Raw genomic sequence first — 23,811 nt, 5'->3', positions numbered from 1 at the left:
GCTATCCCAGAAGCCAGAACAGCAAGAGGGATTGCTGCTTTCGCTGCGCAGCGATCCCTCTTGCTCTTCTGGCTTCTGAGATTCAGAATATTTTTTTTCTTGTTTTCCTTCTCCAAAAACTAGGTGCGTCTTGTGGTCTGGTGCGTCTTATAGAGCGAAAAATACGGTAAATCAAATCCATTTAAATCACCCATTTAAATCACTAGTCAGTAAGACTTAATTTAAATCACTAGTCAGTAAGACTTGATTTAAATCTTTCTTTCTTTTTTTAACAGAAAGACTCATTCTTGCTAGTATAATCTTAATATTTACAACCAGATGAAGGTTTCGTTTTTGGAATAATAAATTTTCAGAGTAGTTTTTACACTTATATCGAAAATTGCTGATTTGGTTATACTATAAGAAATACATAGGCAGATAATTATGAAATTATTGTGAGGTTTAATAAATTAACTGTTTATATTTGGACAACTTTTCTGCTGTACTTTATTGGAAGGAGAAAAACAATCATTTCCTTAATAACAATTTAAACAATTTATTTAACTAAAACAATTAACATTATAGCATATGTATCCATGTTTGTTAACTGATGTGGTTAAACTTTTTTTAAAAAAACCCTCAGTCTGAGTTTTAGCACACATGAAAAACTTAAAACAAATCTGTATTTCCTGATGAATAGCCTTTGGACTCTATGTAACTTAAATAGAAAATCTTAAGAAATATTTTTCCTCCTAAAGCATTTTATTTTAAAAATCCAATTTAAATAAAAAATCCGATTTAAATTTTAAAAATTGGGTTGTTGTTTTTTTAAAAAAATTGTTTTTATTTTTATCCACCCTGCTTGTGATTTCCTTACACTTCTTTTTCGCTTGTCTTGCCATTCAGCTTTCAGGTCCCCTGGTTCGCAGCAGTCCCCATCGCCGTGAGCAACGACGTCAGCGAAGAGAACCTCCGGGAGCTCTCTCAGGAGGTGAGGACATGCTTGCTCTTGCTCAAGTTCGGTGCGTGGGAAGGGGAGACTCTCTGAGTCTCAGCAAGCAAATAATTGCAGCAGGTAATAGCAATAATTACCCGCGGCAGCATAGCTCAAATTATTCGGCGCTCCAAGTAAGCCCTGTGAAAGTTTGGCCTGGCAAGGTAAAGAAAAGAGATCACAGACATTCAGTATTATTAATTTAATAATCATTTATTATTTATACCCCACCCATCTAACTGGGTTTCCCCAGCCACTCTGGGCGGCTTCCAGCAAAAAATTAAAAGTACAATAAAGCATTAAAAACTTCCCTTAACTGGGCTGCCTTCAGATGTCTTCTAAAAGTCAGATAGTTGTTTATTTCCTTGACATTTGATGGGAGGGCGTTCCACAGGGTGGGCGCCACCACCGAAAAGGCCCTCGGCGCTGGACCTCAGTGTCCAGGCAGAATGATGGGGGTGGAGACGCTCCTTTAGGTATTCTGGGCTGAGGTATACTGGACACTATCAGTAACTTAGATATTCCAGGTCCCCTAGCCTATCGGAATGTTATTGGGAATATTATAATACTTGTCTCCTGCCCATCTGACTGTGTTCCCCCAGCCACTCTGCATGTCTTCCAGCAAAATATAAAAACACAGTCAGATGTAAGTCTTCTCCCTTTGGCTTCACTGTCTTGGAAATTGGGGTGGGTAGTTGGGGGAAAGTTACTGATTTCCAACAACAACAACAATAATAATTCATTATTTATACCCCATCCATCTGGCTGGGTTTCCCCAGCCTCTCTGGGCGGCTTTCAACAGAACATTAAAAACAGAATAAAAGTTCAGACATTAAAAACTTCCCTAAACAGGGCTGGCTTCAGATGTCTTCTGAATATCAGATAGTTGTTTATTTCCTTGACTTCTGATGGGAGAGCATTCCACAGGGCAGGCGCCACCACCAAGAAGGCCCTCTGCCTGGTTCCCTGTAGCTTTGTTTCTCACAGTGAGGGAACGGCCAGAAGGCCCTAGGAACCGGACCTCCGTGTCCGGGTTGAACAATGGAGGTGGAGATGCTCCTCCAGGTCTACTGGGCCGAGGCCGTTTAGGGCTTTCAAGGTCAGCACCAACACTTTGCATTGTGCTCGGAAATGTACTGGGAGCCAGTGTAGGTCTATCAGGACCGGGGTTATGTGGTCTCAGCGGCCGCTCCCAGTCACCAGTCTAGCTGTCGCATTCTGGATTAGTTGTAGTTTCCGGGTCACCGTCAAAGGTAGCCCCACATAGAGCACATTGCAGTGGTAGCTATCGTGGTCCTTTCTGGGTCATCCCTCAGCCGGCAAGACGAAGATTGCCATTTTTCTGAGTCGTGCAGGTTGATACAGCGGTTTCACCCTCAAAAGTCTAGCGATTAAGTAGATTCCCCATGCAAGACTTTGAAGATGGCTCTTCGCTTGCAGGATAAATGTAAAGGTAAAGTGATCCCTGACCATTAGGTCCAGTCGTGACCGACTCTGGGGTTGCGGCGCTCATCTCACTTTAGTGGCCGAGGGAGCCGGCGTACAGCTTCCGGGTCATGTGGCCAGCATGACTGAGCCGCTTCTGGCGAATCAGAGCAGCGCACGGAAACACCATTTACCTTCCCGCCAGAGCGGTACCTATTTATCTACTTGCACTTTGACGTGCTTTTGAACTGCTAGGTTGGCAGGACGCTTGCAGGGTGGCAGCTATTAAAAGCAGCATCCTGCATGTATACTGAGTCCAGTGGAATGCATTTCTCTCCCTTGAGTCCAAGAGAGGGTCTTCTTGCTGCCAAAACTCCTTTCTCGCAGTGTGTAAACTGTCGGTCCACAGTTCTATCTGTCCGCACAAACTCCAATGGGCACGACGTGTCCACACTCAGCAAAACAACACCATCAGCTTGATCGTAAACCACAAGCAAACCTCAGAGCGGTAAAATGAATCATTTACCAATGAGAAAAACTGAAAATAATGTAAGGCTGTAATGGTTCTAGGGGTTGCTCGTGCGTAAGCCGGTGTAAACACCTGGCTGGATTGCCTGAGTGAACCTTTTCTGTCCGGACAGCCACTCACCCGTGGCTGTCTCAATCGCTGGCAGAATCCGTCAGTGGGCATTTCTTAAACTTCTTCCAGCAAAGAAGCTCTTTGACGCCTAGTCTCCTCCTACTCTCTCTGCGCGAAAGCCTTCTGCGCAAGGAGGGCGTGGGCAACGGAGGACCCCTACTCTCCCCGCTGGTCCCCGGCAAGGAGTCATGGGACCGCCTCGCCGCTTCCCCCATCTTCCCCCCTTCTCCACTGGTGCTACGCTGATTCTCTTCCCCAGAAGATGGGCTGCCTCTCCCAATCCGGGGACGCTCTCTGGAATCCCTCTGGATCTTGCTCTCTCCCTCCGGCACTGATGGCAGTTCCCTGACAAAGGCTTTTGAAAAGTTAAAATAGCGACAGTCTGAAAAAAGATTAAAACACATACCAGCTTTCTAAACAGCATGTTGCTTTACAGTGTTTCGCGAGCTGCTCTGTGATTCTTTTTATAATATAAAATGGTATAACACATAAATAAATATGATTTTCCCCGTATTGCAGATGATTGGGGGAAGGCTGAGGTTGAGATGCTTTTATTTATTTGTTTCTTCATTCCATTGGCTTCTGAGCCATCTTTCAAAACCTAATTATTTTTCCAAAGTAGCAATTATGACTTGGCCAAGTAGGTTGAGAGCTGAGGGCCTCTGGTCTATTTAGAGCAAGCTGTTCTAATTTTTACTCTGCCAGCTCTTTTTTGTGGCAGGAGAAGGCGTTGAAACTGACCTCCTTTGGAGTTTCTGAGAGTTTCGGCATGTTCCCGAGGCGGCTGGCTGCTGTGTGGGACGCAGAGAAGCGCCTGCGATGCCTATTAGCCGAGGGCGGACAACTCAATTGTTCTCTTTTGCTGTGTCCTCTTGCCAGGGGAATGAAATAGACATGATTGGCGTGGGCACTCACTTGGTGACATGCACGCTTCAGCCATCCCTGGGCTGCGTCTACAAGGTAAGCCAGTTCTTCCACAGAGACGCGCTTGCAGGGCCAGAATCTCTTGGGCTCTGCGGTTCGGGTCAAATCTATCCTCTAATGATTAACAGAGGGGGAAAGAGAGTAACCTTTATGAGCCTGCTGGCGTGATGTTGTTGTTGTTGTTATTTAGTCATGTCCGACTCTTTGTGACCCCCTGGACCAGAGCACGCCAGGCCCTCCTGTCTTCCACTGCCTCCCGCAGTTTGGTCAAACTCATTCTGGTAGCTTCGAGAACACTGTCCAGCCACCTTGTCCTCTGTTGTCCCCTTCTCTTTGTGCCCTCCATCTTTCCCAACATCAGGGTCTTTTCCAGGGAGTCTTCTCTTCTCATGAGGTGGCCAAAGTCTTGGAGCCTCAGCTTCAGGATCTGTCCTTCCAGTGAGCACTCAGGGCTGACTTCCTTCAGAATGGATAGGTTTGGTCTTCTTGCAGCCCATGGGACTCTCAAGAGTCTCCTCCAGCACCAGAATTCAAAAGCGTCAATTCTTCGGCGATCAGCATTCTTTATGGTAGCTTTTCAGAAACGGGGATGCATTGGGAGACAGAATTTTGTAAATGTATAAGCCAGCTTTTGGCAAGCTGGGGCCTTCCAGGTGTTTTGGACTACAACTCCCATCAGCCACAGCCAGCATGACTGGCTGTGGCTGATGGGAGTTGTAGTCCAAAGGTTGCCAAAGGCCAATAAAAGCATTATCTACTAGCAGTTGAGGTATTAAAGGAGGACTTGGGCTGGGTCTCTCTCTGAGAGCCAGTGTGGTGTAGTGGTTAAGAGCAATAGACTTGTAATCTGGGGAACCGGGTTCGCATCTCTGCTCCTCCACATGCATCTGCTGGGTGACCTTGGGCTAGTCACACTTCTCTGAAGTCTCTCAGCCCCACTCACCCCATAGAGTGTTTGTTGTGGGGGAGGAAGGGAAAGGAGAATGTTAGCCGCTTTGAGACTCCTTCAGGTAGTGATAAAGCAGGATATCAAATCCAAACTCCTCCTCCTCTTCTTCTTCTTCTGTTTCTCTCTCTCTCTCTCTCTCTCTCTCTCTCTCTCTCTCTCTCTCTTGTTGAAATAGCGTATTTGATCCCCTAACTCAGATCCATAGAAATCTATTCTTCGGGTCATGGAGGATGATCACTATGCAGCACCCAGATGTATGGAAGCTCTACCTTTCTAAACCACTAGCAAAAGCTTCCTGCACATTTTTAAATCTTGAGGACTAGAAGATTGCTTCTTCTTCCTTTAACGAAGGCAAAGCTTTTCACATTTCAGCAGCCTGCATTTCCTTCCTAATCTCACCCTGTGCAGCAGAAGAGCACCTTGGGTGCAAAAAAAGAATTTTTACTGCCACATTAAAGGTAAAGGGACCCCTGACCATTAGGTCTAGTCATGGCCGACTCTGGGGTTGCGGCGCTCATCTAGCTTTATTGGCCGAGGGAGCCGGCGTACAGCTTCCGGGTCATGTGGCCAGCATGACTAAGCTGCTTCTGGCAAACCAGAGCAGCGCACGGAAACGCTGTTTACCTTCCCGCTGGAGCGGTACCTATTTATCTACTTGCACTTTGACGTGCTTTCGAACTGCTAGGTTGGCAGGAGCAGGGACCGAGCAACAGGAGCTCACCCCGTCGCGGGGATTCAAACCGCCAACCTTCTGATCAGCAAGCCCTAGGCTCTGTGGTTTAACCCACAGTGCCACCCGCATCCCTTAATGCCACATTAATGATATCCAAATATAGACTATTCCGGGAGCCTTGGGTTCTATATAATACCTCTTCCTCCCCACCCACCAAATTTACCTGCCTGCCTGTCACCTCTCTCTGCTCCGTAATTCCCACCATCAGCATTGGATCGCTTTAAAGCTCCAGAAACTGCAAAGAACAAGTAGATTTGATTCCTTGAAAGAGATTCCGCCTGAGTACCATATGTAATAGGGTGGCCCACATACTCCCGTGTTGCATTTGCCTGCCTGCCTGCCCCTGTCCTGTCTCCCCATCCTTCCCTCCATCAGTATTGCCATTATCCTAAACAAAAACCAGGTTGCTTCCATGAACAACTGCCTGTCTCTCCGTCCGTAGCTGGTGGAGGTGAATGGTTCCCCGAGACTGAAGGTGACGGAAGACAAAGAGAAGACAACCTTACCTGGAAGCAAGCGAGTCTACAGGCTCTGGGATGCTGCAGGTGAGATTCTGGGGACTGATTTTCGAACATAGGAAAAAGGAGGTGCCTTCTGTTCTAAGAGTCCATTGCTCTCTGTATAATAATAATAATAATAATAATAATAATAATAATAATAATTTTATTTATACCCCGCCCTTCCCGGTTCAAAAACCAGGCTCAGGGCAGCTAAAAACAAATTTAAAACACTTAATTGTAAAAGCAGCATAAAATACAGTATAAAAACCTGAATAACAATAAAATTCAAAATTCAGAAATCAATTAGATAATCCCCAGGGCTTGCTGGCTGAATTGGTCCTACTTGGGCCAATGAGGAGGCCAGGGGAGAATTAGCTGTGGGGTCTAAGAGCAGGTGATCTTCATGAAAGGGGAGGGGGAGGGAAGAGAAAGGAAATAAAAGATCAGGCTGAATTCAAATTAAAGGCCAGGCGGAATAGCTCTGTCTTACAGGCCCGACGGAAGGAGGTGTAACACCAAAGAGGTGTTAGGCCCAGAGGTCTAAGAGAAGTCCTCAGGTCAAGAGGGCAAATAGTTCTCCATCAATGTCCCTTCCTCAAGTATTTTTGCTTGGCTGGAAATCAAAGAATCGTAGAATTGAGTTGGAAGGGACCCGAGGGTCATCTAGCCCAACCCCGTGCTGTGTAGGAATCTCAGCTAAACATCCATGACAGATGGCCATCCAACCTCTGCTTAAAAAAACCTTATGAGGAACGGTTGAGGGATTTGGGTAGGTTTATCCTGGAGAAGAGGAGACTGAGAGGAGATGGGATAGGCCTTCTTCAGCTATCCAAAAGGATGCCACATGGAGGATGGAACAAGCTTGTTTTCGCCTGCTTGAAAGGTAGGATTCGAATCCATGAGTTCAGGTAACAAGAAAGGAGATTCCGACTAAACATTCGGAAGAACTTTCTGGGGCTAAGAGCCAGTCAGCTGTGGACTTGGGGGACCATCTGCCAGGGATTCTCCAGCTGTGATTCCTCTATTGCTGGGGTTGGACTAGCCAGAGTGGCGCATGCTCTAGTTATCTCCCACTTGGACTGCTGCAGTACGCTCTACGTGGGGCTACCTTTGTTTTTTGTTTTTTAAAAAAATAATATTTATTATTTTTCCAAAAACTTAAACACTAAAAAGACAATACAATACAACACATCAAATTAACAAAACAAAACAAAAACAATAAAATAAATCAAACAATTTCATTATCCCATCTTTCATTCACTTATTTCCAATGACCTCCTCACACCTCCCTTTTTGTATTCCACTTCTATTAATTATTTCAGCAATTCCTTTCCATCTTCCTCTGTTTTCTATCCTATAATTATCTTAACTCATTCTAACCTTATTTTTCCTTTAATGCTCTGTTAACCTATCTGTACTTAATTCCTTATAACATTTCTACTAAAGCCATATAACTTCATTCCAACATTTTTCTAACATTCATTAATTTTACAGTATTTCTGTAGATAGTCTTTAAATTTTTTCCAATCTTCTTCCACCGACTCTTCTCCCTGGTCTCGGATTCTGCCAGTCATTTCCGCCAGTTCCATATAGTCCATCAACTTCATCTGCCATTCTTCCCGGGTGGGTAAATATTGTGTCTTCCAATATATATGGGGCTACCTTTGAAGGTGACCCGGAAACTACAACTAATCCAGAATGCGGCAGCTAGACTGGGGACTGGGAGTGGCTGCTGAGACCACACAACACCGGTCTTGACAGACCTACATTGGCTCCCAGTACGTTTCCGAGCACAATTCAAAGTGTGGATGCTGACCTTTAAAGCCCTAAACGGCCTCGGTCCAGTATACCTGAAGGAGCATCTCCACCCCCATCGTTCTGCCCGGACACTGAGGTCCAGCGCTGAGGGCCTTCTGGCAGCTCCCTCCCTGCGAGAAGCCAAGTTACAGGGAACCAGGCAGAGGGCCTTCTCAGTAGCGGCACCCGCCCTGTGGAACGCCCTCCCACCAGGTGTCAAAGAGAAAAATAATTACCAAACGTTTAGAAGACATCTGAAGGCAGCCCTGTTTAGGGAAGCTTTTAATGTTTAATAGGTTATTGTATTTTAGTGTTCTGTTGGAAGCCGCCCAGAGTGGCTGGGGAAACCCAGCCAGATGGACAGGGGATAAATAAATTATTATTATTATTATTATTATTATTATTATTATTATTATTGATAACCCTTGGGGGTTCCTTCCAACTCTACAATTCTGTGGTTCTATACCTGGCCTTTCACTGTCATTACTCTCTTTTGGTCACGATTCTGCCCTTCTTTTGCTTGCAGGCTTCCCATGCATGGATCTCATGACTTTGGAAAAGGAACCTCCTCCAAGGGCTGGGCAGGAGGTGGACTTCTGGCTGGTGGGAACGACCCAGGAAGCTGGAAAAGTGACTCCTTCAGCAGTCGAAATGCTGAACCGCGTCTACCTCAAAGATGGGCAGGTGGGGAGGAAGACCCCTGTGGTCTTCTCTTTGCAAGACTTCATGTGGGCCGATGTTGCTTTGCATTTAGGGCTTGCCTCTGAAGACGGTTTGGAAACTTCAGCTGGTGCAGAATTCAGCGGCCAGGTAGCTCATCGGAGCAAGATAGTTTAAGCATATTACACCATTGCACTGGCTGCCAATTAGTTTCCTGGCCCAATTCAAAGTGCTGGTCTTGACCTGTAAAGCCTTAAACGGCTCAGGACCGCAATACCTCAAGAATCGCCTCTTTCCATAATAACCTACCCGGACCCTGAGATCACCTTCTTAGGCCCTTCTTCGTGTGCCGCCTCCTCAAGAGGTCCGGAAGGTGGCAACATGAGAACGGGGCCTTCTCTGCAGTGGCTCCCCGTTTGTGGAATGCTCTCCCCAGAGAAGTTCACCTGGCGCCTTCATTATACACCTTTAGGCGCCAGGCAAAAACGTTGATCTGATGCCCTTTAAAAAAAAAAAAATTGTGGGGGGCGGGCTATTGGGATGCTGTTTGTATTTTTATTATATATTTTGTGGTTTTATATTTTGATTTTTCTCTGTGAACCACACTGAGACCCCTGGGTATAGGACGGTATAGAAATTCAATAAATAACAATAATAATTTATGTCAGCCGGCAGCATAGAGCCTTGTGCCTTCTGGCCAGGGTGGGGTCAGAGCCCAAATGAGAGAGAAGTAAAATATTTCAGGGCTCGTTGAAGATCCCAGTTCTCATTTGGGTGGTCAGTTTGGGTGCAGAGAGTTGGAAGAAGAAAGCAGTTTCTCTGTCTGTCAGCCGTTGTTGTGCCACGTGACTATACTGGGCAGAACAGCTGTTATTTGGGGATGCTAAAAATATTAAAAAATTGCTGTGTCTTTTACCCTGAAAGGCACCTTCCTGTCTTCCTAAGCAGGGTTAAGTGTCATGCATCCATTGCAATGCTAAATAAACCTCCCGATTGACTGATGATTGCATTATTGACTATCAGGATATTGGTAAAGGTAAAGGGACCCCTAACCATTAGGTCCAGTCGTGACCAACTCTGGGGTTGCGGCGCTCATCTCGCTTTATTGGCCAAGGGAGCTGGCGTACAGCTTCCGGGTCATGTGGCCAGCATGACTAAGCCACTTCTGGCGAGCCAGAGCAGCGCACGGAAACGCCGTTGACCTTCCCACCGGAGCGGTACCTATTTATCTACTTGCACTTTGACGTGCTTTCTAACTGCTAGGTTGGCAGGAGCAGGGACCGAGCAATGGGAGCTCACCCCGTTGCGGTGATTCGAACCACTGGCCTTCTGATCGGCAAGTCCTAGGCTCTGTGGTTTAACCCACAGTGCCACCTGCGTCCCATCAGGATATTGGGTATTGAACCCCAATAGAAAGAAAGGAGATTGTAACTAAAAATCAGGAAGAACTTTCTGGCAGTACGAGCTGTTGGACTCTCCTTCTCTGGAGGTTTTTAAGCAGACGTTGGATGGACATCGGTCTGGGATGCTTTTGCTAAGATTCCTGCATTTCAGGGGGTTGGACTAGATGACCCTCGGGGTCCCTTCCAACTCTACAATTCTGTGATTCTCTCTCCCCAGCACCATATTGTTCTTTGCCTCAGGCAGCCAAGATGTCTTGGGATCGTCTCTGGTCGGAAGACAGTTCCCAGCTCCTGAATTAGATGGGATTTTGGTCTGCTCTTAGGATTTTATTCCTGATTCTAGAACATTTTGAAATGCTTTCTTTCTGCCTTTCCCACGCCGAAGGTCTGCCAGCCACTCCCCAGCCTTGTGGAGATCAGGGACTATGCCCAGGCCTCGCTGAACAAACTCAACCCTGCGCACAAGAGGCTGAAGGACGCGGAGACCTACAAGGTACAAACGGGCCTAACAATGCCGATTCAGAATTTCTTAATGTGGATGATGATGACAATAATAATAATAATAATAATAATAATAATAATAATAATAATTTATTATTTATACCCCGCCCATCTGGCTGAGTTTCCCCAGCCACTCTGGGCAGCTCCCAATCGAGTGTTAAAACAGCATTAAATATTAAAAGCTTCCCTAAACAGGGCAGCCTTCAGATGTCTTTTAAAGATAAAATAGCTGCTTATTTCCTTCACATCTGCTGGGAAGGTGGGAAGGGATCGAACCCACCCCAGTGGAGATTCTGGGCCCTCCTGCTGAGCCGAAGCACTCCTTCCCTGCCTGGATAGCTCAGCTGGTTAGAGTGTGGTGTTGAGAATGCCAAGTTTGCAGGTTCGAATCCCCATATAGGACGGCTGCATAATGGTATAAAAGAATATGGAAAAATTGGTTTTTAAATATCTAAAAATTTAATGTTATAATATATCAAGATTAAAGATCAGGATTAAAAAGGAGGGAAAGGAATCGCTGGACTAACAAACTGAATTAGAATACAAAAGAGGGAGGTATGAGGAGGTCCGGGAAACAAGTAAATGTAAAAGAAGCGATGAAAAGATGGAATTGTTTTTAACTGCTTTTTTCTTTTTTGTATTTTGTATTTTTCCTTTTTATTGTTAATTTTCTTATTAACGTAATCTTTTTCTTTTGAAATTTTAATAAATATCATATTAAAAAAAAAAAAAAAGGACGGCTGCATATTCCTGCATTGCAAGGAGGTTTGCCTAGATCATGGGTAGGCAAACTAAGGCCTGGGGGCCGGATCAGGCCCAATTGCCTTCTCAGTCCGGCCCACAGACGGTCCAGGAATCAGCATGTTTTACATGAGTAGAGTGTGTCCTTTTATTTAAAATGAATCTCTGGGTTATTTGCGGGGCCTGCCTGGCGTTTTTACATGAGTTGAATGTGTCGTCTTATTTAAAATGCCTCTCTGGGTTATTTGTGGGGCATAGGAATTCGTTCATTCCCCCCCCAAAAAAAAATATAGTTCCCTTCCATCTCCTACAATTCTGTGATCTATGATCCCTCTTTCTCAACTTCTCCTGCTCTCAGGTGGCTGTGACAGAAAAGCTCCACCGGCTTCTCCTCGATCTCCAGAGAGGCAGCCAGTGACCCGCAAAGCCTTTTCCCGTGCCCAGGAGTGGGGGGCGGTGGCAGCACCCACTCTGTGCCGTGCCTCGGATCCTGATCCCAGCCACCACCACCGCCTCATCACCTACAGATGCAGCGCCTTTCCTGTGCCTTAAGAACTGAAATTGCCCCTTTGCACTCAAAGGATCTGTCTAGGAATGTATTGCACACTGCCAGTGTGGGAATTGGGGGGGGGGGGGCTGGGACCAAACCTCATGAATGGAGAGCTTGAGGAGCACCTGTAGGGCAGGTTTCGGCAGGTAGAATTCAGTTCAGGGAGCTTGCGGGCTGGTTGCTATTTTCCAGTGGATTCAAATCACCTGCTGGCAGATTCGGGTTGCACAAGTTGGTTGGGAAGCCTTACACAGCAAACTCCACCCCCCCCGGCAAAAAAAAGACTGGACTTTTTGCAATAGTAGAGATCCACGTGGGTGGTGCTGTGGGTTAAACCACAGAGCCTAGGACTTGCCGATCAGAAGGTCGGCGGTTCGAATCCCCGCGATGGGGTGAGCTCCCGTTGCTCGCTCCCTGCTCCTGCCAACTTAGCAGTTTGAAAGCACATCAAAGTGCAAGTAGATCAATAGGTACTGCTCCGGCGGGAAGGTAAACGGCATTTCCGTGTGCTGTTCTGGTTCGCCAGAAGAGACTTAGTCATGCTGGCCACATGACCCGGAAGCTGTACGCCGGCTCCCTCGGCCAATAAAGCGAGATGAGCATCGCAACCCCAGAGTCGGCCACGACCGGACCTAACGGTCAGGGATCCCTTTACCTTTTACTGAGAAAGTTGTGGGGCAACGCTTGCTTTGCCTCCAGGTCACCCACGAACAAATGAGGAGGGATGCTTATTCAGTAGCCAACGTTGCCTCGTCTTACCTGCAAACAAATCAGGATGAATTCTCCATAAAGCAGGGTTGCCCTGGAAGCACCCAAAAGACAACAGCATGTGCAGGTAAAGTGATATTTGCCTTGAAACTGGAGCAGGGAAACAAGAGGCAAAATAGTGGTCCAGGAAAATAGGGGCATGGGCTTTCCAGTGAGGATTTTCCCCACTGGGTTGGCGAACCCGAGCCCCCCCTCAATATTCAGCATTCGGGGGGGGGGGGAGAACAGGTCGGAACTGCAACAAAATGTTGTAGTTTATCCCTCCCTGCCCCCGGTGCAGTATCCTCCCTGGTACTACAAGCTGCAAGGGTCTCAGTTCGCTCCGCACCCCCCCCCCCAGCTGTCAGAGCTGGAGTCAAGACGCAGGTCAGCAAGAAAGGAAGCAAATCTCTGATGCCAGTGAAGTTAACTCTTTATTCAATGGAAGGAGATGCAACTCTGCCTAGTGGTCTCAGCAAACCTTCCCAGGTGGCCCTGCCCCCTGGAGCAGTTGTCCCTGTCTTCCACCCTCTCTAAGCCTCCTCCCTCTCCCAGATGTTTTCCAAGCAGCCTCAAACTCCGTTTCTGCACCTCTGGTCTCTGTTCTGCCATCCGCATTGTTCTGTGCCTTCTTGGAGACCAGGGGGAAAAGGGAGACTGACTCCCTGGATTTTTCTGCCATCTCTTGACCCCCCTCCTCCTCTGCTTCAGCCTTGGAGTCTGAACTGCTCTCTGTCACAGGCTCTCCCGGCTCACTAAACCCAGTCGCTCCCCAGCATTCATCATCTCTGGCCTCTCCTGTGTCTCGCCACCAATGCCCTGGCTCTCAGCCTTCCTCCTCCAGGGTTTCTCTTGGGGGGGGGGGGTTCCCCAGCAGGTGCTTCGCACCACTCCTCTGCCTCCAGCCAGTCCCTGACACCTGAATTGAACTTTATTATTATGGTCACAGACCAGTTCCGGCTCACTTACAATATCAGGAAAACCATAAAACACAAGAGGAATACATTGAATTGCAGTTGGGTAAACCAGAAACCATACAGATATAGCGGCAGTTAAAAATATATATTAAATCTTGATCACTAAAATATAACCTAAAATTGTCATTTAAAACCTTAATCATTTTGGTAGTACAGCTTGTTCCCTAAGTTTTACGGCAGTCGCACATAATTTGGCCCCCCTTAGCGTGATCTCTAGATCCTTGTCCTCTACCAGGAGTTTTAGACTTTGAAGTTTGGACCCGTTTGGAGATTTTTGTATAACGGGAGTGATAAATACCGAGCGTATACGCCCGTAGAAACGGCAGCGTAACAAGACATGAGAGACAGTTTCTACCTCCATCAAGCCGCAGGGGCAAACTCGTTCCACGTACGGTTTACCCTCGAATCTGCCCTGCAATCTGTCCCTGACATCCGTTTTACTTTTCCAATGGACATTTAACATTCTGTGGCACCTGCTGAACATGCTTGGTGCTTATCGGGCTGGGTTTATGTGTTTGTGCCCCCCTGCCCACCAATGTACTGCTGCAAATCTTGCATTAAGATACACCCTTCTCGTTCCTCGCGGGTCCTGTTTTGACTCCATTGCCGCCGCCACCAACCACGCGAGTTTGGTGACAGAGGTCGGCTGCGATTCTGAACAGGAGCATCCAAACAGGACTAACCTATTGTGGCATAGACAGATTTAACAGTGCCTTGAATGTTAGCAATCCTGGCTTTTATACCTGTATGAAACCATACTGGACCGCATGTACGCTCCTCTTAATTTTAGCGTGTGGCTTAACAATCAAACTGCGCCATAGTCTTTAGGGGAAACGGCACCGCTTTCAAATAAATGCATATAAATTTCTGTACGCAAGAGAAATAAATTGTGCGATCCTTATTCTAGACGTGTGTGCGTCTGTCTGTTGCAATATGGGTTTGGAATATATGGTTTTTGCTATGGATTAGGTTCTGCCCTGGCAAAATGGAGAAATAACAGATTTGCACCCACAGCTGTTGGGGAAACCGTTAAGTCAAGTTAGGGGTGGGGAAGCTTTGACGCTCCAAATGTTGCCGAACTACAACTCCCATCATCCCCAGCAAGAATTGCAAGCGACCAGAGATGGGAGTTCAGAAATATCTAGGGGCCCAAAGGTTCCCTGCAACCTGAGTTAAGTATCTTTGCTGGTTCTTTACCATGGCACTGAAATGCGAGTTTCAAAACACCGGGAGAAACCGGGGAAAGCTGCCATCTTTTGCACACTTGCTTTTGGAAGCAGCGTTGGGGCGACTGGTTTGATCTGCAAAGTTTCAAAACTTTGTTCTGCCTTTCACCCACCATTTGCAAATAAAGGCATCGCCTTTTCCAAAAACCAGCAGGGCTACTTCAACATCAAAAGACGTAAGACCGCATTCCAAAGAACAAGCCGTTCTTTGCAAACGGTACTTGGAATGAATGAGTTTGGCGGAATGACGCTTGCGTTGCGTACCTTCCCCCAAAGGAATATGGCACGCATGGTTCTCCTCCTCCCCATTTTGTCCTCCCCCAGATGTGAAGTCGGCTAGGCCCAGAATTAGTGGCTGTCTCAAGGTCACCTAAGTGGACTTCACTGGATGTGAACCCCGGTCTCCCAGGTCTCCTGAACATCACCTGAAAGCAGTTCCCACAATTGCTGGGTGAACCGGATGTGAATTTAAGTTCCATTTTGGGGGGTGGAATCAGGTGAGAGCACCTTGATGGGCAGGTTCAGTGCGCACAGTTGATACCTGCGCCAAGCAGGACTGAACCAGGTGGGCTGCCAGATGATCGACAGGTGGATGGTCCCACTCACCTGTCAAAGTTGGGGGGGGGGGGAAATAAAGATCCGGCCCACCAAGGCAGGGGCCTCTCCAAGTTCGGATTCCGGCATGCTAGGCAGAAATTGTACCCCTGGGCTACGCTAGCAGACTTGTCCATCCTATTCCTTTATGGGGCTGGAGACTTTTGATCCCAAATAACCCAGTAACAGCCACACAAGCAGATACACCCCTCCCCTGCCCCTGGGATTTATTCTGAAATCTTTAAAAAGTGGCCCTCTTTCAACTCCAGCCAGCTTTTTCAAGCTTTTAATGCAATTCCCCCCCTAGAATAAAATGAAAAACACCAAACGAGAAACCAGATAGAAGTCTAATTTATTGAAACAAGCCAACAAACACGCCAATAAATGCTCAACTCTCTGGGTTCACATTTTTCAAAAGCGTCGGCAAGCAGGAATAAAGGTTTCAAAAGTCAACATGCAACAACGGTTGCCAGAAGGCCCTCCAGATCATCTTTTCCTTGTACTTCTGTGTAGTTACTTTTCACCAACAAGCACAACTAACAACGCACTTGAACAAAAGCAGAACAGCTCCTTAAACAGAGACCCCAGAGAGGCGCAAAGCACTTTCACAGCATCCCCGCAGCAAAGTGCCGAACTGTCGGGCAACTTTTTCAGACGGCAGCTCCTTTCTCCGGGCTGGAAGAACGCGATTTGGATTTGGATTTCTCCTCCTTCTCCTTCTCCTTCTCCTCCTTCTCCTTCTCCGCCGGCGGCAGGCTCTCTTTCGCCGTCCCGGCGTCGGAAGCCTTGAGGATGGTGATGGGGATGGTCCTCTCCCCGACGGACTTGGGGACCAGGCGCGGCGCCTCGATGCTGAGACAGCCCAACTCGGAGGAGAAGTTGCAAGCCAGCGCCTCGATGTTGGCGTCTCCGGGCAGCAAGACCTCCTTGCGCACCTCGCGGAACTCGTGCGAGACGCAGCCGTCCGTCCCCTCGGTTTTCTTGTCGTGCTTGGCGCTCACCGTCAGCTTCCTGCCTTCCACCTTCACCGACAGCTCCTCGGGCTCGAAGCCGGTCACGTCCAGGGAGTACAGGTAGTCGCTGGTGCCGTCGTCGTCGTCCTCGTCGTCGTCCAGGCAGCGCCTGTCGAGTTTCCTGCCGCGGCTCCTTCGCCGTCGGCCTTCGCGCCGCGTGGCCAGACACGGGTACGCGTCCACCAGCACCACGCGCATCTTCTCCATCTCCTCCAAGTGGTTCTGCATGTCCACCACCAGCTGGTCCAGGAGGCTCCGAGGGGGCATACCCACCGGCACGTACTGGACGCAGGAGTCCCGGCCCGACGTGCGCGCCAGGGCGCGCCGGGGGCGGCAGTCCCGGGAGAAGCTCGCCATGCGCGGCCGTCGGGCGAACCTCGGGCCAAAGCGGCTCCCTCGCTTCGCCTGCCCGCCCCGACGGGACTCTCCCCGGGCTTTTGGCGCCTTCTCGACGGGGGGGGGGGAGGAGCCCAGGCAGCTGCCAGCCGCGGCCCGGAGCGAGGAGGTGGGAGAAGCTGCCCGCGCTCTCCTTGCAAAACGGGCGCGCTCGCCGTCGGGTCTGCAGCCCCTGAGCTTTGCGCGCTGTCCTGCACCCTCGCTTTGCAAGCGGCGGTGCTGCTATTGTGTAGCCAAAGTTAAGCCCCTTTAGGTACCGCGCCCGTTTAAGTGTTTGGGACTTTGGCAGCACGCTTGTCCGTGATGCGCCCTTCTGCAATAAAAGCAGCCGTTTTCAAGGGGGCTAGACGGGTGTGCAAGTAAGTGCATACAGCATAGACAACCGGCCTGCTCGCCCAAGCAATTGTTGCAAACAATAAATGCAACATCACTTTTTAAAATATAAGTTGTGCTGACATTGGTATTTTGCAAAAAGCATCCCCCCCCCGCAATAACGTGAGAGAAGGCTGCAAAGTTGTGCTCTGGGAGCTTTTCCTTACAGCTGCATTGAAGGAAAGTATTTGCATTTTTTTAAAAAATGAACTGCGTACACGGTTTTGCTATGCATGTCCATTTGCCGTTATCTTCAGGAGAGCAGGAGGCAGCAGAAATGATTGGGATTACATCCTGCAGGCAACACATTTAGTATTCCTGGAAACACTTGGGTTTCCCCCCACGAAACGTTGGCTTTGTAGCAGTCACTGTGGGTGATGTTGCTTCCTTTCCTTTTAGCGTTATTTGCCACTTTTCCACACTAAAGAGTGCCCAAAGCACCTCACAACAGATATTAGGGGTGCGATGAAGCCTGAAGACTTAAGTGGAGAGCGTTGGGGATGCTTGTACATGCAGCTGTAGACTGCAAATTATGAAACTCAAGGAAGGCTACTCTCCTTGCTGTGTATTCGTGGAGGTTGGATTTTATATTATTTTTTGCAAAAATCAATCCTAGTCTTCGTTTAGGATTTCGGTAGAACGACCCTGTTACTCAGAAGGAAGTCCCATTAAGGAGTGAATTTGACATGCATTTTAACAGGTGACACTGTCTTACAAAATCCTTATTTTTCAAACTCGTGATTTTATTTATATTTTAGGGGGAAACAGATTAACTTGCCTTTTCACCCCCGATTTTGTTGGTAATTTTAACGTATACTTTAAGTGGCATATAAACCCTGTTTGCAAAGTAAATAAGTGTGTGATAAGGATTGCAGCCCATAGAAGGACATGAATTTGATCCTGTCAGAGAAACTTGTTCCTACGTCCTGCCGAATGGGAGGCCTGTGCTCAGAAAGGGAAAGACCTCTTGCAATTGACCCTGAAATTTTGTTGGATATTTTGGACGCATGTTTGGGGGCGGTGGAAGGGGGTGTCCTAAATTTTTAGCCAAGAGCTGAATATCTAGTTTCTAAGGTGTTAAAATATACATGCTGTCCATGGCCCTGCCTATTCAAATATTTATGAGGCCGCAAGAGACCCCACCATGTGCAAAAGCACTGTTTTATTTCCAGTTAAAAGCAGAAACTGCCCACAAAACTTCCATCATATGATCAAGTAGCCCTTTTGGATGGGCTCATTCTCTTGGGCATTTGCTTGTTATCTGGCAAGAGGAAATAATAATAATAATAATAATTTATTTATATCCCACCCTCCCCTGCCGAAGTTGGGCTCCGAGCAGCTAACAGTAGTAAAAATAACAAAATTTACATAAAATCACAATCAATTAATTGAAATACATTGAAATAGGCTATAGCACTGCTTCTTAAACTTTTAATCGGCCACACATTCAGAATAAAAAATTGTGTGCACCGCTCCAGTTTTTTTCTTGATGAGAAATGCACTGGAAAACAGAAAGAAACAACAACTTATCAGTGCTTGGTTTACAAGATAGAACGCAACTACTTTATAATACGATTGTGGGACATCCAAAAAGCATGCAAACAACCAGCAGAAAATTAAAGAAGGAATGCTCTCCAGGTGAGGGCAGGAATAGCCAGGAGCTTTTGGGAGAGGCCCGCGGCCGATGAATATGTGTTGGAAGTTTCTGGATGGTGCTTCTATCTCTTGGCACATATTTGTGAGTCAAGGTCATCTTGCCAGCGCCAGGAACAGCAGAAGAGGAAGGCTCCAGAAATGTCTGGAAGGCCACTGCAGAGGATAAAAGGAGGCACTGCAGCTTGTCAGAGACAGACGCTGGAGCGGAAAGAGACACTGCAGGCACCCGGAGCCCAGAGAGAGAGTCGAAAGAGACACTGCAGGCACCCGGAGCCCAGAGAGAGAGAAACAGACCGTCCTGTTGAGCTATGCTAAGCTTCTCGAGATCCGGAGGGTTGCAGCACGGGGGTTATCCTGGGTCCAGCCTCATCTCCCCGCAGCTTTACAGCAGAGATCCAAGAAGCGGCTACAGGTGGCTGGAGGTTCCGCAGAACCTCTCTGCGCAGCCCCAGGTGGATGAGATGGGGAGGCCGAGGGTCTTCCATGCAGGTAGCTATCCCCAGAACCTCTTTGCGCAGCCCCAGGTGGATGAGATGGGGAGGCCGAGGGTCTTGCCTGCAGCTAGCTATCCCCACGTCTCCTGGGCAGCCCCAGGCCAGGAAGGGCAGGGCAGCCCAAGCCTTGTCCCCAAAGTCAGCTTCCAGGAGAACAAAATCACGTACCAGCTCTGCCTGGACATGTCCGGGTTTTTGGCGGACGAGCTGACTGTGAAGATGGACGGGAGGAAGCTGACGGTGTCCGGGAAGCACAAGAAGAAGACCAGGTCGGAAGACGACCTCGTTTTCCACGATCACAGAGAGGTCCTCAGAGAAGTTCTCCTGCCGGAAGATGCCGATCTCGACGCCGTGACCTGCACCTTGACCCACGATGGCAAGCTCTGCTTCCAGGTCCCACGCAAGGCCCTGACTGCTCCCAAGGTGACAAACATCCCTGTCACCAGGGCCCCCCAGGGGGGAGAAGGGCAGGAGAAGGCTGCTCCGGACGAGGTTGACCAAGGAGGAAGTGGAGATGGGGAGGCGAGAAATACCAGGGACAAGAATGACCAAGAAGGAAGTGAAGATGAGTAGGCATATCCAGGGCAGAAGTGAGGGAGGGCGGACAGTGCAAAGCATGGGGCTTCAAAGGACATGGCGATTCCAGCTGTTCCATCTGCAAGCTTTGGGGCTTGGGAACTTTGCTGCCATCCTGTTCCCTGGGCTTCATCTCCCATGTAGGTCATCTCTTTTGGGGTACCTTTTATACATCCCACAAGTCATGGGTTGTTGTTTATCGTGCCGTTCCATTATGATTGTCGTTTCCTTAATATTGTACTTTGGAGAACCCATCAGGAAATAAACTTGCATTGTTTCCCCCTTGAAAGTATTTGCTTGTCTTCACTTGGGTCGTTTTCAGCGTTCCTGAACGTGTGGGTGCTGGACTAAGAATTGGCAGTACACCAGATTGACTGCTTAGGGGGCCTGAAAGGATAGACCGTGGGGAGGGGAGGGAGAAGGAAGGGGGCACAGCTGCATTTCTCTTAAAATAGAATGCCCTTTCCTAGTGTATCCCCCTTGCAAATTCTCAGCGTTTTATACATTATTATGAAGCCGTTAGTCCTTGCACCAGGGTGCATTCAGATAACTTAGGGTACTTCTAGACCGCCCCTATCTTTTGGGTGGCCTCTGCACATGCTCAGAGGTAATCAAATATTCATTGCGAGTGTTGAGATTCCAGGGCTGTGGAGTTCTGGAACAGAGGACAGATTCCTAAGTAAGTTGTGGATTCTGGCTTAATGTTGTTGCAGGAAAAATCTGAGGGCTCCCTTGGACAAAAATAAAACACCAACCAGAGCAAATTGAAGCAAATCAGCAGCCTGTAGGCCTGGTCTTTATTGAAGAAAGACTGTCGCGACAGGGTGCTCCCCTCACTCGCAGGTGAGAGGAAGGACCCAGAAAAATGGTGTGCCAGGTCTTATAAAAACTTTTGAAATTCCCCTCCTCTAGATCAAGCCCACCCCCAGAAACATCATGCATACATTACAGACAGGAGGGGTTGAGGGTGGAGTTGTGGTGGTAACATCATGCATACATTACAGAAAGGAGGGGTTGAGGGAGGAGTTGGTGGTAACCTGAGTGTCTTGTCACCTGGCTGGTTCCTCCCTTCCCCCCTACCCCTCGAGTCACTTCCAGGAGACAAAAGGGAGTTTGCAGTTTCCTGCCCCCTGAGGGAAGATCTGATCATTGTCCTTTGTTTCAGTCCATGCTGAATCCACTCCCATATGCAAGTTCTTTGTGATTTTGATTGTCTTCTGTCTGGGATCATCTGGGCAGGGCTCCTGCAGATGTGCTGAGACAGTGAAGGGATTTTGGCTGACCAGGGTCAAACCCCCCTCCCCTTTTCTTAGTTCTTGTCATATGGAGTAAAATAAAAATGGAACAGTGCAAATCCAATGTATGGTTGATTTTCTATGAATTTATAACAGAAATGTGGCGTATGTAGTGTGTGAGTGTGTGTGTGTATGAAGTTTGTACAAGCAGAATGATTGGGGTGGGGGGGTTCCTGCTACAGTTCCCCCCTTCGGAGATAAGATTGCAAAGGTGGCTACTTTGCAATCCTTTTCTCCGCACAATTTAAGGTGATAAACATTAACCTGCTATTCTCCGTCCCAGATGCGTGTGCCCATGTGAACCTGAAAGGGACTTGGATGTCATGCTTCTTAAGGATATTTGCATAGAAATATAATGGTGTAACAGTGCACATAGTTAGACATAGGATATCATGCAAAATTAATATTTTGTTGCTCAGTTACTTGTGGCATTCTAGTACCTTGGAAGAGATATTTTCTCAATAGTGGCGTATGCTTTACATTTAGCAGGAAGGTCCACTAATGACTGAAAAATGCAGTTCGCTTTGTCCCCCGCCATTTTTGTGTTCTCAGGTGTCAAGGTAGCTCTTCTATGGTCTCACACTGGCATGGTGTCACAGCAGTGGCAATCCCTGGTGAATCCACTTAGGGCTTTCATATTAACCATGTTGTATGGCACCCACCATAGCTGGCACAGGTTTGGGCACGTCATGAGAGAAGTGTCTTTGCCTTGGCCGCTCTATGGGATTATTATTATAGGCTCTGGTCTTGCAGTCATGGGAAGTTGCTCACTTGCACTTTAAGGACCAAAAGCTAATTGCAGCCTGGATACACTTGCCCAATTCAAACTGAGTCCAATTTGAATTTATCTTGCCCCATGGTTCCCAACTTCTCAAACCAATCTGTTAAAACAAAACCATTCTTAGAGGGCATTTGTCCAAATAAGTCAATTTAACTCTATAAGGGATTATTCCTGCTAAACCAAAGCATATCCACCTTCATGTATCTTAGAAGCTTCTCCTTAGTAAAGCGAGTTTTAGCACATTTTTTAAATGGGTAGGGATGATTGGCATAGTGCCAGGTGGAACAACGAAATATGGTTATAAATTTATCTAATTCTAAACATTGGACTACATAATAGCCTGGTCTCTTAAAAGGCATAAAATGTATGAGAATCCTCCACTGGGTTGTAAGGAATAAGACATTAAACATAAAAACAATTATACAGAAAAATAGCCCCCAAAATAGCCCCCCCCCTTTTAGAACGCATAAAATGTATGAGAATCTTCCTCTGGGGTGTAAGGAATAAGACGTTAAACATAAAAACAATTACACACACAAATAATAAAAACAATTACACACACAAATAGCCCCCCCCCCCTTTGTGGAAATAACACACTGTCAGACACATTTCAACATTCCTACGTAATAACACATAATACAAAACAAACTAATTAAATATCAGTTGCATATCTTGAGATAATTGTGATCTTCTCAATCCTGGAGCACAGTCTTTAAGGTTCAAAAATGAGAAAATGTCCTTGCAATTCAACTCCACCCCCCTTTGTCAGCCCCACTCCCCCGTCAGTTTATATCCTTTGGTGTCTGTTGGTGTCTGTTGTTGGTGCAGCCGGTGGCTTTTTCATCATAGGTCTGTAGCAACACATCTGTAGAAGTGACATCCTGTAAGGGGCAGGGGTTTGGAGACTTAAAAGACAAGAGTTAGGAAAAGAAGAGGCAAAAGGCCCCTCCCCAAGATAATCTCCTTGAGTTATCAGCTGCAAATAATAAAATCTTAGCATGTTAAGCATTTTACTCATTTTAATATTATTATCACATTTCCATATAATTACTGTTATTATCTGCTAAGTTCGTTTGCTTTCCTTCACTTTGGAGAGAAAGAGAACTGAAAAAAAATACAAGGTTAAAATAATGAAACACACACACACACAATGACTTATGAGGAACGAAAAATAAATAAATGCTAAGACACACAATTTTAAGTAATCTGAAGTAACAATGAAAATAAAAGAGTGTTTCTTGATGTGACAACATCGGCTAGAATGTTAATAGCAAAATACTGGAAAGTGACTTAATACGAAGGAAAAATGAATGGCAATTTAAAGTTGTGCAAGTACCTTGCACTAGCCAAAATGACAGAATTAATAAGAGATGCTCAGGCCAAAGGTAAACAAGTAACATTCCACAAACAATGTTTGGTTGTGCTTCGATTAACTTCATAGACATCATGGAGAAACGGATTAAATAAATGAAAAACAGATTATTTGTAACTTTAAAAAGTGTCAAAGCCACAAAGAGATGGAAGTCACTAATATAGCAGGGATTCAGACTTGTTTCACAGAACAGAAAGAAAGTTGCTGTGGGAGGGGGAAAAAAGGGACAAACACTTTGTTATCGGGGTTCACATATCCTGTTAAAAGGGAAAATTATTTCATGTGAGAAGCCTGTCAGGAAATGCTGTTCCTAAAATTCCCATTGAGGGGGGGAATGCTTTGATATTTACCTGTGAAAAGAATTTGGCATGTTAAGATTTGGAACCTGGAAAGCTCCTGACTTTTGATGGGCTAGTTTTTTTAACCCTTTTGTCTTACGTAGCCCCTGGAGCAAAGACACATTAAGGATGATTTCCCTCAATGGTTCCAAGTTTTTTTACATAAGGAAATTTGAAT

The 23,811-nt window shown here is 47.0% G+C and overlaps 3 protein-coding genes across 3 annotated transcripts in view; 2 read left to right on the top strand and 1 right to left on the bottom strand.

The window, feature by feature from the left end:
* The window catches only part of NAPRT (nicotinate phosphoribosyltransferase), a 32,569-nt gene extending 18,148 nt beyond the window's left edge, over window positions 1-14,421 (top strand). Inside the window, exons 8-13 of the mRNA XM_081012682.1 lie at window positions 886-970; window positions 3,918-3,998; window positions 6,087-6,189; window positions 8,468-8,625; window positions 10,390-10,497; window positions 11,605-14,421. Of these exons, the coding sequence (XP_080868808.1) occupies window positions 886-970; window positions 3,918-3,998; window positions 6,087-6,189; window positions 8,468-8,625; window positions 10,390-10,497; window positions 11,605-11,664 (595 nt within the window). The 3' untranslated portion in view covers window positions 11,665-14,421. The remainder of the gene's footprint in view (window positions 1-885; window positions 971-3,917; window positions 3,999-6,086; window positions 6,190-8,467; window positions 8,626-10,389; window positions 10,498-11,604) is intronic.
* A 1,254-nt stretch (window positions 14,422-15,675) lies between these two features.
* Window positions 15,676-16,857, bottom strand: LOC308481179 (heat shock protein 30C-like). Its single transcript, XM_081013182.1, has one exon. It carries the CDS (start codon window positions 16,708-16,710, stop codon window positions 15,991-15,993), a length of 720 nt encoding a protein of 239 aa, XP_080869308.1. The 5' UTR covers window positions 16,711-16,857; the 3' UTR covers window positions 15,676-15,990.
* Window positions 16,858-17,193: 336 nt separating this feature from the next.
* Window positions 17,194-20,136, top strand: LOC308481178 (uncharacterized protein). Its single transcript, XM_081013181.1, has 2 exons — window positions 17,194-18,999; window positions 19,041-20,136. The coding sequence occupies exon 2, from the start codon at window positions 19,086-19,088 to the stop codon at window positions 19,842-19,844; it is 759 nt and encodes a 252-aa protein (XP_080869307.1). The 5' UTR covers window positions 17,194-18,999; window positions 19,041-19,085; the 3' UTR covers window positions 19,845-20,136.
* The last annotated feature ends 3,675 nt before the right edge of the window (window positions 20,137-23,811 follow it).

Source organism: Podarcis pityusensis, assembly GCF_964106645.2.
Source record: "Podarcis pityusensis genome assembly, chromosome: 7".
Taxonomy (NCBI): Eukaryota; Metazoa; Chordata; class Lepidosauria; order Squamata; family Lacertidae; genus Podarcis; species Podarcis pityusensis.
This window is presented reverse-complemented; position numbering and strand designations above follow the sequence as displayed.